At 52.2% G+C, this 22,957-nt stretch overlaps 1 protein-coding gene across 1 annotated transcript in view; it reads right to left on the bottom strand.

Moving 5' to 3' along the window:
• Arhgap22 (Rho GTPase activating protein 22) overlaps positions 1-22,957 on the bottom strand; it is a 141,043-nt gene that overhangs the window by 11,915 nt on the left and 106,171 nt on the right. Inside the window, exons 4-5 of the mRNA XM_059274124.1 lie at positions 22,538-22,666; positions 436-643 (exon numbers count right to left, since the gene is read on the bottom strand). Of these exons, the coding sequence (XP_059130107.1) occupies positions 436-643; positions 22,538-22,666 (337 nt within the window). The remainder of the gene's footprint in view (positions 1-435; positions 644-22,537; positions 22,667-22,957) is intronic.

Raw genomic sequence — 22,957 nt, 5'->3', positions numbered from 1 at the left:
AAAGAAAAAAAAAAAGAAAAGAAAAACCTGACTGAGACGGAACTCAGCTGCTATGCCGTCATACCATTATGGAAACTTGGGCTGGGTCACTGAGAGGAGGGAGAGCTAAGAGCCCGCTGCAGTGAGCTAATCCTAGATGCAGCTGTGCCTAAGCCACGCTGGCTGGGCAGCTAGCTGAGGTCTTCATCCCTCTACCTGGGTCAGAGAAGCTGTGGGAACTACCACATGGCTGACCTTGTTTGTGGCAGACAATCTCAAGAAGACGAGGGGACCAGCGTGATTCTGTGCCCTCGTACTCTGCCCTCTGAGCAGACTGGCTAAACGTGCGTGAGGCAGCCAGCACACCGGGCTCGGCTCAGGAGCTGGTGCCGGGGAGGAAACGACAGGAGTCTTAGCAACTGGTTCCACCTATACTGCCCTGTCCCCAGAGCTCACCTGTCAAACAGAGGCTTCTCCCCACAGTCGAAGGAATCCTGCAGGTCCCTCACCAGGTTGGCCTGCCCGGGCATACGGAAGAGGCCCTCTTCACTGAGTCCTCGCTCCCGGATGAAGTCCACACACTGCTCCACCAGCAGAGGTGCCAGACGGGGACCATACTTCCGCTCATGGTGTACTGTGTCCTCCAGCCGCTGCCCAAAGATCCCTGGACACAGAAAGGGACTGTTCATACTCCCCTGACACTGATCAATAGCGGGTGAAGGGTGTCTGGGGCAGTGGAAGGCAGAGAGAGAATACTGTATGTGCCAAAGGAGGCTCTTCCCAAGGAAACAGATTATTAGACACTGGGAAGGCACACCCAGGTGGGCTAGTTGGGGCTGTTAGGGAAGCAGTAGGCGTGCAGCTAGCCTGGCCTTTAGGGCTTGTCCAAGTCAGGAGAAAACGGCCCTCAGGAAGCATTGTGTTGGTGGATTTGGAACTCACTCCAGATGGGAAACTATGCCATGCCCAGGCACAAGAAAATGAGCAGATCCCTCACGGGTCAGTCTCCTGGGTGCCGCTGCAGAAGGGAGGTAAGAGGTACAGCTCACAGGACGAGACTGTTGACACACTGATGTGCAAACAGCATCAAAACAACGTGATGAGCATGAGCACTGGATAGCTCAGCTCAGCGGGTCAAGCTCTCGACACACAAGTCTGAGGACCTCAGTTCAGATCCGTGAAAATCTGGACACAGTAGCACACGCGTGTAATCCCAGTGCTCCTACATGAGATAGGAGGATCCCTGAAAACTCGCTGGCAATGAACAAGAAATCCTGTCCCCAATAAGGAGAGACAACCAAGGTTGACTTCTGTCCTCACATGTGTACTATCACACACACACACACACACACACACACACACACACACACACACACACCAGACATCCCTCACGATGCTACTATCAAAAGAAAAGAAACCTTGTCAGGCAGTGTTGGCACATGTCTTTAATCCCAGCACGGGGGTGGGGGGGGGCGGCAGAGGCAGGCAGATTTCTGTGAGTTCGAGGCCAGCCTGGTCTACAGAGTGAGTTCCAGGACAGCCAGAGCTACACAGAGAAACCCTGTCTCGAAACAAAACAAAACAAAAAACAAAAAACAAAAAAAGAAGAGGAGGAGGAAGAGGAGGAGGAGGAGGAGGAGTAAAAACTGGGGAGAGCTGGTGAAGAGGTAGAGGAACCGAAGCTCTATGCACGGCGTGGGGTAGAGGAATAAAGCACTGTGCACCACTTAAGCGGACGGGAGATGGTGCTGCTGGGATACATATGCAGTGTGGTGGGTCTTTCAAGGAAACAATTCCTGCTCCAGTTAGACACGGGAAAAGACCAAAAGTGGGGTGATGTGCACACATGCACAGCAGCTTTCCAAACAGCAACACAAGGTGGGAGGCACTCAGCTGTCCATCAATACACATAATGTGCCGTACCTGCAGAAGTCAGGAAATGCTGACAGAGGCTACAACATGGAAGAATCCAGAAGGCACTGTGCAAAATGAGGCACTCACAAAGGAAGGAAAGCGATGTGACCAAACTGGTAAGATTCCTACATTGCCATGCTCAGAGACAGGAAGTGCAATGGTGGTTGCTGGGGGCTGAGGGGGAGGTGGCCGTAACTATTGAGCGGTACAGCTCCGAAGATGGTGGTGAAGGATGGTTTCTCCGCCATGTGAAGAAGGCTAATACTACTGAGCTTTATGAAGGGTGAAGCAGATGGTAAAGTAGGCTTATTTTATGAAAATTCTTAAGAACAGAAACCATAATCGTAAGCCTAATCAATGAGCTCCAGAACACACACTGTGTAACTTCGTTCATGTGAAGCCACAGACAAGTCGAACTGATGTCAGGCCGGAACTTGGCTCTTATGGCTCAGTGACCAGAGGTGCCTCAGGCTTGTGGGGTGCCAGCACTCCTGGGTCTGAACCTGACACGCTACCCTAGTCACACACACTTAAATAAAGCAAGGCCACTGAACGGTGCCTGAATCATTTGCGCACTTCCCAATATGCTATACCTCAAAAAAACATTCGGGAGAAAAGAAAGCAAAACATCAGAAAGAAAAGAATCCAAATATGTAACGAGGACCAGAGAGCAGCTGCAGGTTAGAAGAATGAAGGACAGAGGGAAGCAGAGGGGTTTCTGGCTAAGAACCCTGATAATTCCACATACAAGGCTACAAGTTTCCTGGTAACCCAGGCAAAGAGATTAAGGAGCCAAGATCTGTAAAGCTCTCTGCCCGAGGGTTAAGCAGCTGGATCACAGCTCTGTGCCAGTGGTTCTCAGCCTTCTAATGCTGCGACCCTTTACTACAGCTCCTCGTGCTGTGGTGAACCCCCAACCACAGAATTATTTCATGGCTACTTCATAACCGTAACTTTGCTATTGTTATGAATCATAATGTAAACATCTGATATGCGGGGTATCTGACTGCAACCCCTGTGAAAGGGTCATTTGACCCCCAAAGAGGTCGAGACCCACAGGTTGAGGACCACTGCTCTGGGGGGGGGGTTGCTGATCTTTAGAACGTCTGGTGTTATTCACATCCTCACTGTGCTGACTTCAATGGATGATAGCCTTTGGGGCATGGGAGGGGCATCATGCCAGAGCTCCATTGTGTGGAGGGCTGTAGTTTTGTGGGACATGGATCATGAGACAGCCCAGTTTAACCACCTATCTGGCAACCCACTTCACTCCCCACTCCAGGGCTGGAGAAATAAGACACCTCAGTCCCTGGTAAAGCCTTTGCCCAGCATTCCTGAGGCCCTGCGTTCCATTCCAAACACTACAAATAAATAAAGATATGGCTCCGCAAATGCTGTTCCTTCAACTGCATGATCTGGAAACAAAGTATACCGAGCAGGGGAGGAAGCTGCCCCCTCCCCCACACCCCCTTTCTGGGAAAGCCCTTAGGACACCTCAGGTGGGCACCATCAATACTGCAGAAGAGGCCCACGCCATACGCACACGCAGTTTGCACTTGTTTGTGCGTGTGAACATGTGAGTAGGTCAGCTTGTATGTGCCCGTGGCAGGGTCCAAGTTCAGCCCATTCAGTGTGGCTCTGGGTGTGGCAAACATCCAAGCTCTTCTGCCGCCATCATTCACATCGGAACGGAGACGGAGGTCCCCAGCAGCAGTTCCCACGGGCAGGGATCATCTGGGTCACAGCAGAGGAAGTGATACTGGCAAAGAGGGAAACCTGCCTCTTCTGGGACTCGGCAGGCTAGTCCCCTGAGCACGGGGAAGGGTCAGAGCCTGGAGCCCAGGGACAAGCTGGCTACTTGGGCAGCTCAAAGTAGGCCAGACTCAGGAGGCCTTGAGTCACCTCTAACAGTGTCCTAGCCTTTGGGGTTAGAGCTGGTTGGTCCGAGGACACAGAGACCTTGATCTTTTTCTCTCACTCGGGACTCAGTCACCCACACTCAGGGCCTAGGATGCACGAGCTTACCTCCTATCATGTTGAGTACTTATTTACTTACTTATTTGTTTGTTTGTTTTTGAGACAGGGTTTCTCTGTGTAGCTTTGGAGCCTGTCCTGGAACTCGCTCTGTAGCCCAGGCTGGACTCGAACTCACAGAGATCCATCTGCCTCTGCCTCCCGAGTGCTGGGACTAAAGGCGTGCACCACCGCCGCCCAGTTTGCTTGAAACATTTTTAAAATTAGCTTTTTTCCTCCCTCTCTCCTTCTTTGTTTTGAGGTCTCCACGCTAGGCAAGCTCTCTATCACTGAGCTGCAGCCTAGCTCTTGAGTTTCTCCCGTAATATGTAATATGTGTGCTTACAGTGGCAACAGGGCTAAGTTCCCACACAGCAGGAGTGGCCGAAGTCCCTTTGAAAGAAACGCCCTGCCCATCCTCTGCAGTGCGCAGGATTCCTTACTGTCAGGCGTTTATCTGCCTCATCCGCTTTAAGCCTGTGAATACAGACTTCCCCAAACGACACTAGAGTCTGGATAAGTGGGGAAGCCGTGGGACACCATGGCTGTTGTAACCAGAAGAACCATTACTTCAAATGAGCAGGCATAGAACACAGAGAGGAAGGGCCCATGAACAAAGTGTCTCCAGGTCAGGTAGGGGCTAGCTTGGCATGGCGCCTGCCTCCTCCCCATCACTCACATGGACCTTTCATTCAGCTTTACTCACTCCTCCACTGTCTCCAATGTCAGCTTTCACACAGCCACACCCATGTGTAGATGGGTTTTTTGTTCTGTTTTGTTTTAACTCTTTGGGGGCCCACCATCCAGCTCCCAAATAAATACAAGGAGACTTATTCTTACTTAATGAATGCCCGGCCTTAGCTTGGCTTGTTTCTAGCTAGCTTTTCTAACTTAAATTATCCCGTTTCTCTTTAACTACATTTTGGCTCTGGGCTTTTCACCTTTCTTTATTTTATATATCTTTCTTTTCTTCTTACTCCGTGGCTGGCTGGGTGGGTGGGTGGCTGGCCCCTGGCATCCTCCTCTCCTCTCCTTTTCTTGATTTCTCCTTGTATTTACTCTCTCTGCCTGCCAGCCCTGCCCATTTCTTTCTACTGCCTTGCTATTGGCCATTCAGCTCTTTATTAGACCAGTTAGGTGTTTTAGACAGGCAAAGTAACACAGCTTCACAGAGTTAAAGAAATGCAACATGAAAGAATGCAACACATCTTTGTAGTAATAAAAAATATTCCACAGCATAAACGGATGTAACACACCTTGAACTAATATTCCACAACACCCATGCTAGGCAGGACCTTCTATCTCCATCACTTCTCGCACCCAGGGTCACAGCAGTGCAAGGCACTCCTTTCTACAGGGCCACTGGCAGAGGTTGGGGGTGGGGGTAAGAACATAGGAAGGACAAACATAGTATGGTCTTCAGCCTGTCCTGAGTCACTGCACTCAGCTCCTGGCCTCAGCTCCCAGTGACTGAAGGCCAGTCAGGAAGACACAAGACGCGCCAAATTCTCTCCACAGACTCACAAAGCTCGGGTGATTCCAACCAGCCCCCTTCCTGCTCCCTGTGTCCCAGGCATCTGCCTCTCACTGTGTATTTGTGCCTGGTCCTGTGCTAAGAACAGAAGGCCCCCTATCCTCAGGGGAGGCAAACCCAGATCCCCAGTGAAATGGAGACAGCACCATCCCCTAAGAAGACTACGATCTAAGAGTATAAACTGAGGGTTTCGGCACCAGATGTATAAACTGAGGACGTGACTGCTCTGAGGTATGGTTGAGGGGAAGATTTTCATTGTGGGTATGAGGGAGAGTACAGCCAGAGGCATCTGGAAGAGTTCAGAGCAGAGAGGGAAAGTAGGAAACTGAACATGGCCAACCGACTGGACCTGGCCATGAGAGGAGAGGAAGAGAGAGAGCAAGAGCAAAGGAGACGGGTGTGTGTGTGTGTGTGTGTGTGTGTGTGTGTGTGTGTGTGTGTGTGTGTAGGGGGTGGGGGTGGTGAGAAGGAGGGGCCCAGAGAGGGAGACCAGAGAAAGGGCACACCTAAAACAGCAGACTTAGAAGGGAATGAGGAGCCTGGGGAGGGAAGCCCAGGAGCTGGGGAAGTTTAGGGTAGAGGGTGAGAAGAACCAGGATGCCTACTTGTGCTGAGAGAGCCTGGCCGCCAGCACGCACAGCTCCCGTATGCTAATCGGTGCCACAGACGGCCATTTGTCTCTTTCGGACCTGAACTAAGTAGTTGGCAAAACAGAACGATTTTAACAATACACTAGAATGAAAGTTATGTGGATGCCCAGGCTCCCCACACCCCATCTCTGAACACATCTTTTCGTACTTTAACATTTTCACTTAAAGACGCCACTACTCAAATTGCCGGTAGTGCTCTTGTGCTCGGGGTCCTTGTTGAATAAAATGAAGTTTATGTGAATAGCAGCACTAGAGTACCGTGGCAACTGATCTGATAGGCAGGTGACAGAAGCAGAAAGAACACCCCAAAACGATGATTCACATCCCGGACAGTGCCGAGTGGGAGGGGTCAAGATTTCATCATAGTCCACAATTTAAAACTATGAGCTGTTTGTTTCTGGAATTTTCCACTTAGCAGGCTGCAGGCGGCCACTGGAAACCAGAAACCTGGAAAGTAAGACTGTGGATATGTGGGAGCTACCATGGTGAAAAGCCTCAGGGCCACCCAGGGCTGAGAGAACTGCCCCCACTCCCCATGGTCGTCACTGTACTAACCAGGCTACCAGGCAAGCTCTGCCCTGCCGGCCTCCCCCAGCCCCTAGGCACAGAACACAGACAAGCCCATCTGTCCACACAGCACCCAGTCTCGACAGGTCTGTCTGTGACAGCCCCTTCCAAACCCCCCCTCACACCGAAGTCTTCCTGAACTTTATCACTGCCCCCAAATAGGGCAGCCATCCAGCAGCGGGAAAGCCACAAGGTCTCGGCACTTCAAAACGGAAGAGGTCTGGGGAAGGAGGTGACGAGGGAAACAGCTAAGTATGAGGAAGGGGATTAGGGGGTCAATGGAGTAGTTGTGATGGAGGACACCTGGTGTTGGAGGGTGGGAATAAGGAAGCATGCCTGGAGAGGAGACACGGGGTCACGTGAGCACTGACTCCAGATGCTGTGGGGTGGGGGCACAGACAGGCAAGCAGTAAGACCAAAGAGACACAGGTTCGGGGCACACATTTGGCTAAACCAGTGGACTACAGGCCTCTGTCTCCATCTACAGAGTGAGGAAACATCCGTGTTCACAGACTGCCCCAAGGCCCAAGATGAACCCACATCCCTCGGGCATCCCCTCCCCCACTGGACTCTTGAAAGGAAAAACCCAGACCTCATTCCTGCTCAGCCTCCTGAGTCTTCCTCCCTGGCTGTGGGCAAGCCGTGTTCAGGCCACCGGCAGCCTCCTTTTCCAGTGGCCCTGCCCACTGCTTTCTCTGTCACAGTGTCTCTGGCAGACCCTCTAGGGCCTGGCCCCACCTGCTGAACTCCCAAAGCCCTCCTGGCAAGTCTCGGAGAGGAAATATGCCAAGAACCAGTTCCAGGAGGCTTGTCAGGTTGCTGGAAACCCAGCCGGTATGTGGTTCCTAGAGGTCCCGGCCCACACTCGTCACCAAGTGCCCACTCTGCCAACTGAGAGGAAGCGGGCGGGGGGGGGGGGGGGGGGGGGGGGCTTTCCTCTGGATGACCCTGCAGATGCTCCCTGTAGCCTGCCCTACACGCCTCCAGTGAGGACTTCTCAGAATCTCAAGCAGAAGTGGAAACCACCCTGTGGCTGCTCAGAGCTTATTCTAGAAGACCCTGGAAACCGCCCTCAACCTCCTTGCCAAGTCCTGGAGCTATGTCCACGGGTGAATGCACCGCACCAACACAGGGCACCTAGTGGTTTTCTGCTTACTCTCAAGGGAAGCCCTGGGGGTGGGGGGTGGGGGGTGGGAGGTCCTGCCACAGCAAGAAATGGAGGCCACTGGGATTCCCTCCTGGATCTGGTCCCAGAGCTGAGGCAGCAGGTCGGCTTGGCCACTGCCTGCCTTTGGCTCTCCCCAGTGGAGAGGAGGCCACAGTCAGGGGGAGGCACACAGAGAAAACAATTCTCCGGAGGCCTGCAAACTTTGGGTAAATCTACACTCTCCCTCTTGACTACAGGCTTTCTTGCTCTTTGGTCCACCGCTATCTGGAACCCGCTCATGCACGACTCTGAACACCCACTTCCCCTTTGGTTGGACCGCCAACTGTCCCTCTCTCAGGCCCTGCCTACTGAGACAGCCTCAGATTGGGAAGGGATTGAAAACCCCTTCTAACTTGCCCCCAACATGGCTGGAAAACCACCACAGGCTAAGGCCCTAAAGGACAGGGTTGCCCAAGGCAGCCAGTCCCCAAGGCAAACCGATTCCCTCCTCTGGATGGTGGCTTTCCAGAGGCTCCCAACTGGGCTTGGAGTCACAGCCTTGGACCCACCTCCTGCTAGGTCTCTGAGCAGTAGGAGATGAGTCTCTAGACTCAGTTTCCCGTTTCTCCACAAAGCTCTCACCCCCGACACAATGGACAGGGGGATTCCCCGTTCCTCTTCCCACCGACACGCACACGCACGCACGTACACTGCCGCAGCCCCTTGGAACCGGTCTAGGATCCCCGGGCCCTGCGATGTGGCTACCCTCCCTCAGGCTCCCCGAGCCCCGCATCCCGTCGAGCCCCTACCTGGGGCGGCGGGCGCGCAGCAGGCGGGCAGGCGGCAGGGCGGCCGTGGGCAGGCGCGGCAGCTGGAGAAAGCCCGCGCAGCCGGCATCAGGCCCATGGCGCGCCCGGGCGCGGCGGCGCGGCGGCAGCAGGAATGCCCGGCACGCGCACAGGTAGCGTCTTGCCCGCCGCCCGCCCGGCCAGAGCCGCCTGGGGCCGGACCCGGGGCGAGGGAGGGAGGATCGAGTGCCTGAGATGCCTCCTGCCCGGCAGCTCCCCGAGTTGGGAACTCCCGGTGCGCACCCCCTTTTCTGCGGCGCGGTATCAGGCGCCCTGAGTTCGCAGCAGCTCCCCCGTGGTCACTTCCTCCTAGCAAGGGACCCGCTGTAGGAGTACCCACGCAGGCCAAAGCCCGGGAGGCACGAGTTCCAGGTGGTGCCAGTGAGGCCAGAGAGGATTGGGCAACTGGGTCTGAATCACTCAGCCAGCAGAGACCATTAATGCCCGACCTAACTAATGCAACGCTGGCGTGGTGGGGGCTCCATACTCCAGGTTTTCCAGGTCTCTGACCTCCTTGTACCTATCCCTAAAGTTGGGGCAATGGTTTGGAGTTCACCTTGTCTCCTCGAACAGATCTAAAAGATAATTAACAATTCATTTTTACAAGAGGCTGTGGAGGCTCAGATAGGTTATGCGCTTTGCCTGGGGTCTCCTCGCTGAGAACTGACAGATCATTCCAAAAACGTCTTTCTGCAAAGCCTACCTTCTGGGGTTGTTTTAGCAGAGTCCACAATCGTGTGTTTCTGAATGGTGCACAGGGTCAGCCTACCTACACCAGGAGGCAGGTGGACAGCAGCAGAGCAGGGAGAGATGGAGGCATGGAGAGAGGGGAGGAAGAAAGCCCTGAGTCTGGGGGAATGGGGCCCCTCTTCAAGCGAGGTGTGCAAGGCACGGTCACTCTATTTGCTCAGGTTTAGTAGGATCTAGCTTGGGGTCAGGACCAAGGGAAACTTTAGAGCTGCTCCAAGAACCAAGATACACAACCCACTGCAGTATTTTTAATAACACACCTACAGCCAGGCGGGGGTAGCACATGTGCCTTTAATCCAGCACTGAGGAGGCAGAGGTGGAAGGATCTCTGTGAGTTCAAGGCCAGCCTGGTCTACATAGTGAGTTCCAGGACAGCCAGAGCTGTGTAGATAGACCCTTTTTCAAAACAAAAACAAAATAAAATAAACTTTAATGCAAAAAAAAAAAATCCATAATGATCCAAGTATCAAAATGGTAAATAAAGACAGGCTGAGCCAGCCAGTCTCAATCACATCCCGTCTTTATTTCAAATGGGGTATTTTGGTGTCCATGTCCTGTCCTGGAACCTGTGACTTCCTCACCTTACACAGCCAGAGGGGTTTGGTAGGTATGAGCTGGCTGGGGGTGGAAAGGCTGCCGTGGACTGTCAAGGGGTGCAGGGTAACTTGAACTACAAGAGACAGAGGGGATGAGGGGACATGTCAGGAAGTGGAAAAGGCAAGGGGCATATTCTTCCCTGGGTCCCTGGGGGAAAGCCCATGCTCCCATAGGTCCCTGGGGATAGCCCATGCTCCTATAGGTCCCTGGGGATAGCCCATGCTCCCATAGGTCCCTGGGGATAGCCCATGCTCCCAGAAGTTTTGAGCTGTGGGACACTGAGATTCCTAGTCCAGGCCCTGAACCTGAACGTGGAGCTAAAGTCCTCCATCCAAGAGCGTATAATCCAAAGTGCCCAGTTTGTCTCCTCGGTCAATCTGGAAGTGGGGAGGGTAGAGGCACCTACCTACTCCCCCTAGGGTGGGTAGACGATGGTGCTGGCTTGTTTTCTCCTATCTGAACCCCAGTTTCCCAACCTGGAGGTCCCCGAATTAGACCTACCAGCCTAGGAAATCCCCAGATGAATGGGGGTTTGCAGTTGCCCTCCTGCCTATTGGTTCTCACCAGACTGGCTTCACTGAGTTCCAGTCTGTGGGGTTGGGAGCGCCCTTGGGGGTAGGCGGGAGCTGGAGAGCAAGACCATGAGGATGGTTCTCTTCCATGAACAGCCTGGTGGCAGGTGGGCTCTTCAGCTCCGATGGCCATCTCTAAGCTGTGTGTGCAAGAGCGCTGAGCTCTGTGTAGCGTAGTGAGGGGAGGCTGGCCAATAGGGCTGCACAAGGAGGAAGGGAAGACAGGGTGGAAGGAAGCGGAGGTGGCTGAGCAGGGGTGTGCTGCAGGGAGCTCCCAGATAAAGCAGTTGCTCTGGCCTTGGCTTTCCCAGTAGATGGTCTAATGCCCTGGCTCTGCTGAGCCTAGAACAGCGGTTACCACCTGTCTCCCTGACTTGAGGATCCCAGATCACCAGCTTCTGGAGCTCTTTTAGGGGACAGGCCTCAAGTGCTTCGGGGAAGGAGACCCAAGGACACTGTGGATGCCTGATCTGCCCTATATTAGACTACAATGCCAGGCCAGTGGGCAAGTCTCCACCTGGTATCTGAACCTTCGTGTCTCACTAGAATGAGCAGACAGCATCGGAACCAGGTTCAAGTAACTGAATCCCAGTCTCGGACTCACTGCCTTGGCACATTGACATTCACTGGAACTGGAAATGAGACTGTCTTCTTGAGTCTCCCAGTGCGGCTGAGATAGGGAGCAAATGGTGCTGGGGAGAAGTGGTCCCCAGCCCTCTGACTCCAACCTTAGCTGCCTATACAAGCTCACAGATAGCTCAAACCCGAATGCGTCTAGACAGCGCCATGCTCTCACAACCCCCACCCCTACCCCCGCCCCAGCCTGGCCCCAGCCTGCTCCACGCTGGGTCCTCTTCACTGTCACTGACCTCTGTCTTTGCAAGGTGCTCAGCACGACTCCTGGAGTCAGTGTTCACACCTCCCTTTCTCACATCACATCCTGGAGATCCATCACTCCCAGTTTCTGAACAGAGTTGCAATCTGCTCAGTTCACCAGCCGGGCCCAGGAGAGGAGCTGCACTCTTTCATGGACAGTCCAAATTCTGGACCTCCCCTCCTGCCTATCCAGGGAGCAGTCAGAGGTCCCCTCAAAACCGAATGTCAGAGCATCACATTCTCTGCCTCAGAACTTTCCAATGCTCTCCCCCCATCTCCCAGAGCAGTAAAAGCCCATATCCTGAAGGGGGCCAGGAAGCGCTCACCCACCACCTGACTCTCAGCCAGAGCTTTCTCCAGCCCACATCAATGTTCCCCTCTGCCAAGGCTAGCCGGGTTCTGGCAAATTTCCACCAGATAACCTCCTGGCTGGCTCTGGCCTTCTTGCAACACTTTGTTTAAACAATGAAACACCACTTCACACCCTCTAAGGTGGCTATTAGCAAACCAAAAATAAAAGCTGATAAGAGGCAGGAGGACCACCTCTCCCTGGGCACCCAGCAGGTGTAAACATTGTTATAATCACTATTGGCACTAATGGTAAGTTCTTTGGCTTAGATTGTAAGCATTCCTTCTGATGTGCATTTTCCTGTAAATAAGCAAAGAATAAGGAATCTGACTGACTAGCAGCTGCTAGGCTCTTGCGGTGTCCTTGATGCAGTCAAGAGGACTACAGGTCACACTGCAGGAGCAACCACCCTCATGCCAGCTGTCCACGAATGTATTGAACCAACTATGCCACAAACCGCAACTAATTCTCCTGACCTATGTCCGGTGTGAGGAGACACCTGTACCTGAGTAACCCTAACCCCTGTGGTTACCCAATTCTTCCACAGTCCTCCAGTGCTGAATGCTGTTTTTACAAAGGTACCCCAGTCCTTCTGGCAGGTGCCACCATAACTGAAGGGACAGCTGAAGAGTTCAGTGTGACCAGGGCACAAGAAGAAGGGAAGGATAAGCAAAGATGACCAGAGAGCAGAGAGCTGATACAAAGCTGTACGGATCCCGGAGGAGAGGGGGGACCTTGTAGGTTGCAGTCATCACAGAGGTCCAGAGAAATGTCAAGGTTCAGAGCAGCAGGGCTAGGTCACACCCGGATCAAAAACCGGGGCCAGGCCTTCACCCCACTCTGCCTGTCACAGTTGGCTTTCCAGAGAACTTTCCATGTGCACATAAATCCCATGCTTCGAGGGGCTGGCTGCCCATCAGATACTGAGACAGTTCTAGGGACATCTGACTATTATCTCTCCTCCTAGAGAGCTGGCATGTCCTTCCCCACTGATTCTTAGCCAGTGTGTGTCCCTTTAACTTGGTGCAGAAGTCCAGTGGTTGGGCTGGGGATTGTCCCTCCTTTTCAGTCTAAGATTTTATTTTTATGTGTACTTGAGTGTGTCTATGTGTACGTACACCTGAGTATAAGGACCCATGGGGGCCCAAAGAGGGCATTGTATCCCCTGGCACTGGAGTCACAGGCAGTTGTGAGCTTCCTGGTGTGGGTGCTGGGAACTGAACTCGGGTCTCTCAAGAGCAGCAAGCACTCTTAACCATCTCTCCAGCCCCAAAGGCTCCCTCTTCTTAATGAAAAGCTTCTGATGCACAAACATGGGAGATCTGCCCACTGATCAGAGTCTTCAGTTTCAATAATGCTCTGTTGTTTTTAGGGTAAAAGTTAAATGTATTTCCAAGTATTTTATTCCTAATTTCATTTTCTATTTTATTACTGCTACTTCATACAAATATAATTGATTATTATACATTGACCTTTATTCTGCAAACCTGAGTTATTTTTTTTTCTTGAGATAGGTTTCTCCTTGTAGCTCTGGCTGTCCTGGAACTCGCTCTGTAGACCAGGCTGGCCTTGAACTCACTGAGATCCACCTGCCTCTGCTCCGAGTGCTGGGATTAAAGGCGTGCGCCACCACTGACTGGCTGGGGTTTTATTGTGGTTTGTTCGGTTTTGTTTCATAGGTTCTAATCACTTTCTGGCAGATTTCTGAGGACTTTCTATGTACATCATGCTGGGGATGGACAGAACTTGTCTCAGTGGTTAACAGCATTTGCTGCTCTTCAGAGGACCTGAGTTTGACTCGTGAGCAATTCTTCATCAAGCAATTCACAACTGCTTGTAACTCCAGCTCCAGGAGATTCAATACCATCTTCTGGCCTCCCGGGGGTACCCACAAAAACATGGCACACATACACACAAATTAAAATTAATCTTTTTTTTTTTTTTTTTTTTTAAATCAGGGAAGTGGAAGGGGAAAGTTCACATCGTGAATAAACAGAGATATCTTCCCCGTTCTACAGTCGGGTTGCTTTTCATTATGAGTTTTGCCTAATAGCCAGGCCAACACCTCCAGTCCATGCTGGAAGCATACAGCGGCCCTCCCTCAAGTCTGAGGTTACCTGTGGGGCTGTGTGTAAGTGTACGCACATAGGTGTGTGTGTGTGTGTGTGTGTGTGTGTGTGTCTGTGTGTGCTCGTGCATGTGTGTACAAGTGGGGGCCTAGACAGAGGTCTAGGACTGTGTCTTCCTCTACTGTTTTCTACCTTCCTGTCCCTTTTATTCAGTGTGTGTGTGTGTGTGTGTGTGTGTGTGTGTGTGTGTACACGTGTGGAGGCCAAAGGACAGTTTGTGGGAGTTTGCTCTCTCCTTCCACTATGTGAGTTCTGGGGATCAAACTCGGGTCTTCAGGTTTGGTGGCAGGTGCCTTCAGCCATCTTGGCAGTCCCCGCTCAATTTTTGAGACAGAGTCTCTCACTTAACCAATCAGGCTAGAATGGATCTTCCTGTCTGTCTCTACCTCGCCAGTGCTGGGGCAGCAGGTGCATGCTGCCAGGTCTAACTTCTATGTGGGTGCTGGGGACCAAACTCAGGTCCTCATTCCTGCATGACAGCACTTTACCAACTGAGCCCTCGTGCCAGCCCTGTGTGTGGTGGTGGTGGTGGTGGTGGTGGTGGTGGTGGTGGTGGTGGTGGTGGTTGTGGTGATGGTGGTGGTGGTGGTGCACATGTTGGCTAGAGGGGTCCATTTCAAGTATCGTTCCTCAGGAATGTCGTCTACCTTATTTTTAAGACATACTCTCACCGAGGTACTAGAGTTTGTCATTTTTAGACTAGATTGCTGGCCAGTGAGTCTGAGGAAATCCTCCTGTCTCTGCCTCCCAGTGTTGGAATTAAACCACCACCACATGGGGTTTTTTAACACGGGTGCTGGGGATTGAACCCGGGTCCTCATGCTCACAAAGTGAGCACTGTACCAGCCGTCCCCCCATTCCCACCCCTGGGGCTTGGAGAGACACCTCACAAAATGAGCACTGTACCAGCCGTCCCCCCATTCCCACCCCTGGGGCTTGGAGAGACACCTCACAAAATGAGCACTGTACCAGCCGTCCCCCGATTCCCACCCCTGGGGCTTGGAGAGACGCCTCTTCTTGTGTTATGTTCCATTTGGAGAGAAACCACTTTTCTGAGTCTAATGGATGAACATGTGAATTTTGTCTTTAGACACTGATATACTTATTACATTCGTGGATTTTTAAGTGTCCTGAGGCTGGATTCACTGCGCTAAGATCCCCTGATGATCTGGAAACCTGGGCGCTCTGACCCTCTCCATCAGCCTTTTGCAATACTGTTTTGTATCCCATCCAAACCTTCCTACCCTCCTTATTCAGCTTGCTACTCCAGCCACTGTCCTATCCTCTCTCTTTACAAGACTTCCTGAAAGAGCTGCTGTGCACACACACACCCAGTCCCCACTGTCATTTGTCATGACCACTGTGACCAAACTCAGCTAAGCCAATGAACATGCTCAACTGCACCCTACTCTGGGAATCAGCCAGCACTTGCTACCACTGACCCTGATGACCTGACTCCTCCTCCTCCTCCTCCTCCTCCTCCTCCTCCTCCTCCTCCTCCTCCTCCTCTTTTTCTCTGTATAGCCTTGGTTGTCCTGGAACTCCCTCTGGTGACCAGGCTGGCCTCAAACTCATTGAGATCCACGTGCTTCTGCCGCCCGAGTGCTGGGATTAAAGGTGTTGCGCCATCACTGCCTGGCAGTAGTTCAATTGTATCCTTTGCTGTCCGGTTACCACGCTTGCTTCTTATGAATCCTCATGGCTTCTGAAGCTAGTAGCCTGACAATTCTCACTCCAGCCTGGTCCCACCCCACACACACCCTCTAATTACAAGATGTAAATATGGACACCCAAATTTCAGCATCTAATACACACTTCAAACTAAGCCCCAGTCACCCAAACAACTGCATCTCTGGTAGTCCTTGTATTGCGTATTTTATTAGCTAATCTGTCTTAGTGCTTAGTCAAACTGTGACTTCCTCGTTCCCTCTCTTACATTCATCCCATGTGGGAAATAATTACTGGTTCTACCTTCAACAAAAATGAAGAATTCAATGGCAGTCAGCCTGCAATATCTATGGAGATCAGTTCTAGATTCCCAGGGATACCAAAACTAGAGGATGCCCAAGTCCCTTGTGGGAAATTGGTGTCATATTTGCAAGTAACCTATGCATAGCTTTCCAATTCTATGTCTTTTCTCATTTTGTAGTGCTGGGGGGATCAAAGTGAGGGCCTTGTGCATGCTAGGAAGGTGCTCTACCACTGAATTTATACTTTAATTTGATTTTTTATTTATGTGTATATTTTTGTGTCTTTATGTATATACGTGTGTGTGTGTGTGTGTGTGTGTGTGTGTGTGTGTGTGTGTGTGTATGTGTTATGATAAATGTGTAGGCCAGAAGATCCCCTAGAGCTGAAGTTACAGGTGGTTGTAAGACACCTGATGTGGGTGCTGGGGACTGGACTCAGGTCCCCCGGAAGAGCAGCAAGTACTCTTAACCACTGAGCCATCTCTCTAGGCCCTGAATTTACACTTTAAATATACTTTTTTATATATGTTATCTCTGGATTATTTGTATTTAATGTAAATGCTATGTAAATCACTGTTAGGTTCTACAGTTTAAAAGGTAATTAATGGTAATGTCTCCAGTTTCCAGTCTGTGGCTGAGCCCACGGATATGTGATTCCCACTGTGCTTGCCAGCATCGCTCCTGGTCCTGGGTACCCTGTCTCCCTCCCTCATCCTTTCTTTCTCAGCACAGCAGCCCCAGGGACTGTCAGGCTCTGTGGCTTCTCTCTCCACCCTGGGGAGACAGCTGCCTCAGCATGATGACAAGCCCCTCTCCTGGTCTTCCTCCTTCTCTGTCCCCTTCACTCAGTCCTCCCTGGCCTCCCTGGCTGCTCATCAGCATCATGCACTTCCTGGGCCAGCACTTGTCGTGTGCTGCTTCATTTTGGTCATTCAGATGTTACCAAACTCCAGTCCCATGCCCACTCCAGCCTGAGTGCACTGCACTGACCGATGCCTCCGGCCTGAGTACACTGCACTGACTGCTGCCTCCAGCCTGACTACACTGCACTGACTGCTGCCTCCAGCCTGAGTACACTGCACTGACTGTTGTCTCCGACCTGAGTACACTGCACTGACTGCTGCCTCCGGCCTGAGTACACTGCACTGACCGCTGCCTCCGGCCTGAGTACCCTGCACTGACCGATGCCTCTGGCCTGAGTACCCTGCACTGACCACTGCCTCTGGCCTGAGTACCCTGCACTGACCGCTGATTCCAACCTGAGTACACTGCACTGACCGCTGCCTCCAGCCTGAGTACACTGCACTGACCGCTGCCTTTGGCCTGAGTACACTGTACTGACCGATGCCTCCGGCCTGAGTACACTGCACTGACCGATGCCGCCGGCCTGAGTACACTGTACTGACCGCTGTCTCCAGCCTGAGTATGCTGCACTGACCACTGCCTCTGGTCTGAGTACGCTGCACTGACCACTGCCTCTGGGCTGAGTATACTGCACTGACCGCTGCCTCTGGCCTGAGTGCACTGTACTGACCGATGCCTCTGGGCTGAGTGCCCTGCACTGATCACTGCCTCCAGCCTGAGTACACTGCACTGACCGCTGCCTCCGGCCTGAGTGCACTGCACTGACCACTGCCTCCGACCTGAATACACTGCACTGACCGCTGCCTCTGGCCTGAGTGCCCTGCACTGACTGCTGCCTCCGGCCTGAGTGCACTGCACTGACCACTGCCTCTGACCTGACTACACTGCACTGACTGCTGCCTCTGGCCTGAGTGCACTGCACTGACCGCTGCCTCCGACTTGACTACACTGCACTGACCGCTGCCTCCAGCCTGAGTACGCTGCACTGACTGTTGTCTCCGACCTGAGTACACTGCACTGACTGCTCCCTCCAGCCTGAGTACACTGCACTGACCGCTGCCTCCGGCCTGAGTGCACTGTACTGACTACTGCCTCCGGCCTGAGTCCACTTCACTGACCACTGCCTCTGGTCTGAGTACACTGTACTGACCGATGCCTCCGGCCTGAGTACACTGTACTGACCGCTACCTCTGGCCTGAATACACTGTACTGACTGTTGTCTCTGACCTGAGTACACTGCACTGACCACTGTCTCTGGCCTTAGTGCACTGCACTGACCACTGCCTCTGGGCTGAGTATACTGCACTGACTGCTGCCTCTGGCCTGAGTGCACTGTACTGACTGCTGCTTCTGGCCTGAGTGCCCTGCACTGATCACTGCCTCCAGCCTGAGTACACTGCACTGACTGCCACCTCTGGCCTGAGTGCCCTGCTCTGACCACTGCCTCCAGCCTGACCACACTGCACTGACCGCTGCCTCCAGCCTGACTACATTGCACTGACCGCTGCCTCCAGCCTGAGTACACTGCACTGACCACTGCCTCTGGCCTGAGTGCGCTGCACTGACTGCTGCCTCTGGCCTGAGTGCGCTGTACTGACCACTGCCTCTGGCCTGAGTACACTGCACTGACCACTGCCTCTAGCCTAAGTACACTGTACTGACCACTGCCTCCGGCCTGAGTACGCTGCACTGACCGATGCCTCTGGCCTGAGTACACTGCACTGACTGCTGCCTCCGGCCTGAGTACGCTGCACTGACCACTGCCTCCGGCCTGAGTGCGCTGCACTGACCACTGCTTCTGGCCTGAGTGCGCTGCACTGACTACTGTCTCCAGCCTGAGAATGTTGTACTGACCGCTGTCTCTGGCCTGAGTGCGCTGCACTGACCACTGCCTCTGGTCTGAGTGCGCTGCACTAACCGCTGCCTTTGGCCTGAATGCACTGTACTGACCGCTGCCTGCACTGGGTTCTTAGCTTGCTATGGTCCCCTCCCCTACTAGAAAACGAGCTCCATTCAGACTAGGCCTTTCTGACCTGCTCATGGCCAACTCCCCAGTCCTAAGGACACACTTGTGGCTAGCTGAGTGAGTGACTGCCACAAAGCCACTCCAGGGAAGGCTCTTGACAGTACCCACTGCCCACCTTTCTTCTCTCTAAGGATGGCAGGCTCTTCCTTCTGCAGCAGGCATGTTGTCTGCCTGTCCGAGGTGGCTGACTGCTACCACAACAGACAACCTAGAAAGGACTCCCACAGGGACAGAGGAGGACTGATCCTCTAAGCCTCCCATAACCAGGCTAACCATGACTCTGCCAGGAAACCTGTGGTGCCTGCTAGGCCCACCTGCAAGCTCCAGGCTTGCCCAGACATGTCTGGCTTCACTCCCACCTGGGGCTTCTCCATTTCCACTGGGTGGCTTGGGTGACAGTTCCTGTTTAGTGTCCATGTTTCTTCTACATACAGCACATGGCCTTCTGGGTCACAGAAAACCCAGGCCTGATGGGAAGAGCAAGGCTGTCAATACTCCCCATTCTGCTCGTGCAGGGAGTGATGGACACGTGGGCTGGGCCACTGCATGCAGGCAAGCTCGGAATGGGTGCCTTTCCACATACTGCATAGGCTGGTACCAAGCGAGGTCCCTGAGGCCAGCACTGACATTTGCACCTAACTGGCTTTATCATCTTGAACAAATTACTCAATCCCTTGTTTACATTTAGTTCCTCGTCTCTTTTTTACAGTGATATGTACACCCCTCAAAAAATAATGAAATGAATGGATTTATACATTTATACATATCTGTGTAACAGCTACTCCAATCAAGCTAGAGAACATTAAAGAACTCGTATGCCCTTCTCTTCTCCTTCCTTTTTATCTGCCCTCCCCTCCCCCACTCCTTCGGTTTTTTTCGAGACAGGGTTTCTCTGTGTAACAGTCCTAGCTGTCTTGGAACTTGCTTTGTAGCCCAGGCTGGCCTGGAACTCACAGAGATCCGCCTGTCTCTGCCTCCCGAGTGCTGGGATTAAAAGGTATGTGCCACCAAGCCCAGCTCCTTGTTATCTTTTGGAGGCATTCATTTCTCTGTTTTCCTTTGCTCCCTAAGCATCCATAAACGCCATCATTCCCTCTGCGTTATCGTTCATCTTACATTCATTAAGGAATCCTAGTATGCCACTTTGTGATTGGCTTCTTCAGTTCCACAGTTTTATAATTTTAATATAAGCTATTGGGTGGGGCTCTGGTGGATTCCTTCACCCCACTGTAGAGTTTCCCACTGTAAGAATAAGTTAGTTATTTACCCATAATGTCGCTAAGTGCTAGAGTTAGTTTGGGACTACCATAAATTCGGGGCTGTGAAACCTTGCTGCATTTCCTGGAACTGTGCACATCTCTATATGGGATCTGTTTGCCAAGGGAAATGCTGAATCCTGTGTGCCAAGGCAGTGACTTTACCAGATACCTCCAAGCAACTTCCCTGCTGATAATTGTTGTAGAGTGTTTTAGTTTAAGATGTGTTACATTTGTTTATGCTGTGGAACATTTGGTTAATGATGCAAAGATGTGTTGCATTCTTTTATGTTGCATTTGTCTAACTCTGTGAAGCTGTGTTACTTTGCCTGTCTAAAACACCTGATTGGTCTAATAAAGAGCTAAACGTCCAATAGCAAGGCAGGAGAAAGAACAGGTGGGGCTGGCAGGCAGAGAGAATAAATAGAAGGAGAAAAAGAGAAGAGGGAGGAAGAGTGAAAGGAGAGGAGGACTCCAGGGGCCAGCCACCCAGCTATATGGCAAGCCACAGAGTGAGAAGTAAAGAAAGGTATATAGAAAGGTAAAAAGCCCAGAGGCAAAAGATAGATGGGATAATTTAAGAAAAGCTGGCAAGAAACAAGCCAAGCTAAGGCCAGGCATTCATAAGAAAGAATAAGACTCCATGTGATTTAGTTGTGAGCTGGGTGGTGGGCCCCCCAAAGAGCTAGAGAGAAAAAAAAAAAAAAACAACCAACTATAGATATATACAAGACTTGGGTGACAAGTAGAGGTATCATGGGGCCTAATTCACATTTCTTTGGTGACCAATGAGCTTGAGCCCACTCACCATGTTCACAGACCGTGAGAACTGCTTCTTTGCAACGTGCTCATTCCAGCCATGCCCATGTTTCTATTGGCTCACCCTTGCCTTATTGAGTAGAGAATCATGATGGGTTCACACGTTACAAACCTCTCCTTAACCCACTGCTTCCCTGTCCAGCTCCGAACTGACTTTTATAGAATGCATGGCCTTGGTTTACTAGGTATAGATCGGTCCTTCTCCTCTCTGTAAACTCTCTCTGATGCTCATCACCTCTTATGAGCTACAGCCAAAGCACATGATGTCTGCTCCGGATTCTGCTTTGTTCCTTTGGCTTCACTTTCAATGTCCTGGCACAAAAAAGAGGTCCTTGGAGGCTACAGAGGTTGTCTCTGGGTGGCTCTGGTCTTCCCAGGCCACTAAATGGTCTGTGGGTCAACTCAGCGGTGATCATGAGGCTGCCCCAGTGAGGGGCAACAGAAGAACCATCGTAACTTCCAACATTACATTTACCCTTCTACACAAGACTTAGTGAAGGTGATCAGGCAGGTCATAGCCAGCAATAAAAGAGAAGAGCTGGTCAGGTAGGAGGTGGAAGGCACAGGGCTTGTCGGATCTGGATGTGGGCTTGGAACTCCCAAAGGTGAGGATCCGTCCCTGCCTGACGAATGTTACAGGAAAAGAGGATGTCCACACCATGGCTAGAACCAGGGGGTTGTGCCCTCTTTCCCCTCACCCCAACATGGTGACATTGTCATGAACACTCTTGGAGATGACTTCATATGGACAACAACCTATTGTGTCTGCAGTCAGCACTTCCTTTTCTCCCAGGACTAGACCTGGACGAAGCCCAGAAGCTCCCTTTAGAATTCATCCACAGCCAGCACCCCACGTCCCCCCATCTCTGCTTGTTTCACTCTGTCCCAGCCTGCTATGGCCACTCTTATCTTTGTGGTCCTCTCCTTACTGGATGACTAAAAGGCTTTCAATCTAAGTCCACTGTCCCCAGTGCCCTGTGGCATCCCCAGTGACATCTAAACACTGCCCTCCACGGCCCCACTGCCTAGCCACTTTTCTCCCCTCCCCTCCCAATGTCCTCATCTCCACTTCCTAGTCCCTTTGCTCCCTTGCATCTCTCACTCATGAACACCTCAGATATGTGTACTTGTCTGTCTTGTCTTGTCTATAGACTGTGGCAGACAGCAAGGCGTGGGAGTCAGGGACACCACCTGCTCTGTTCACTACTGAGTTCCCAAGTCCCTGGGATAGACCAGGTATCATTTACCACTAACTGAATGCTTTGCATGAACAAGCAAGCAAACAGCAGATTAAGAACAGGAAATGGGCACAGGGGTCGGGGTTGGGTTCCAGTGTGGCAGGGAGGCCTAGGAAAAGGGAATGGTGAAGACTGAGGAATTGGATATGAACAACCTGTACTGTGTGTGAAGGCCACTCAGCATTCAGCAGGGTATCTAGATGCAAAGAGACTAGCATGTAAAGGCCACATGCTCATGTCCCCTGCCAGGGGGGCTAAGTACTAGGCGGGAGGCGTGACTTCAAGGACAGTAGCAAAAGAACCAGGCTGCCATCAGACATGCAAGATGCAGCAGCCAGCAAGGCCCAAGCAAGAGAGAACTTGGGGGCTTGGGGCAAGAGGACAAGATTACCTGTAGACAGGGGTTCTACAGGGTGGGCATGCGAGTTTCGGGAAGTACCTCCGCCCAGTGGGGCCCAGATGACACGTCGGATGGCCTGCACCCAGTCCTCCATGTCACGCTGGGAGCTGGCCATGAGCAGGAGCGCCTCAGGGTTGGCTGGCACCTTCTCCCGCTCCCCGGCACCACCTGCAAGACAGAAAGACAAGGCTTACTGCAGGGTCCCCGTGTAGGACAGCAGGTCCCCTCTGGACATCTGTGAGCCCAGCTCTTGCTTCCAGTATGCACCCAATCTCTTCCCACACCTCACAGGCCTTTCCGTGGGGGTCCTTTCTGAGTTTTCTTTTTTCTAGACCCTTGCTCTCAATTTGGTTTGTTTGCATTTGTTCATTTGAGTCCATATCAAAACAGAAATCATATAAATATAACAGAACACTCCTGGAGGACATGCCTATTTCAGGGCCGCTCAGAGAAGTTCAG

Source organism: Peromyscus eremicus, chromosome 9 (genome assembly GCF_949786415.1).
Source record: "Peromyscus eremicus chromosome 9, PerEre_H2_v1, whole genome shotgun sequence".
Lineage (NCBI taxonomy): Eukaryota > Metazoa > Chordata > Mammalia > Rodentia > Cricetidae > Peromyscus > Peromyscus eremicus.
Note: the sequence above shows the minus strand (reverse complement) of the source record. Positions and strands in the feature narration are given on the sequence as shown.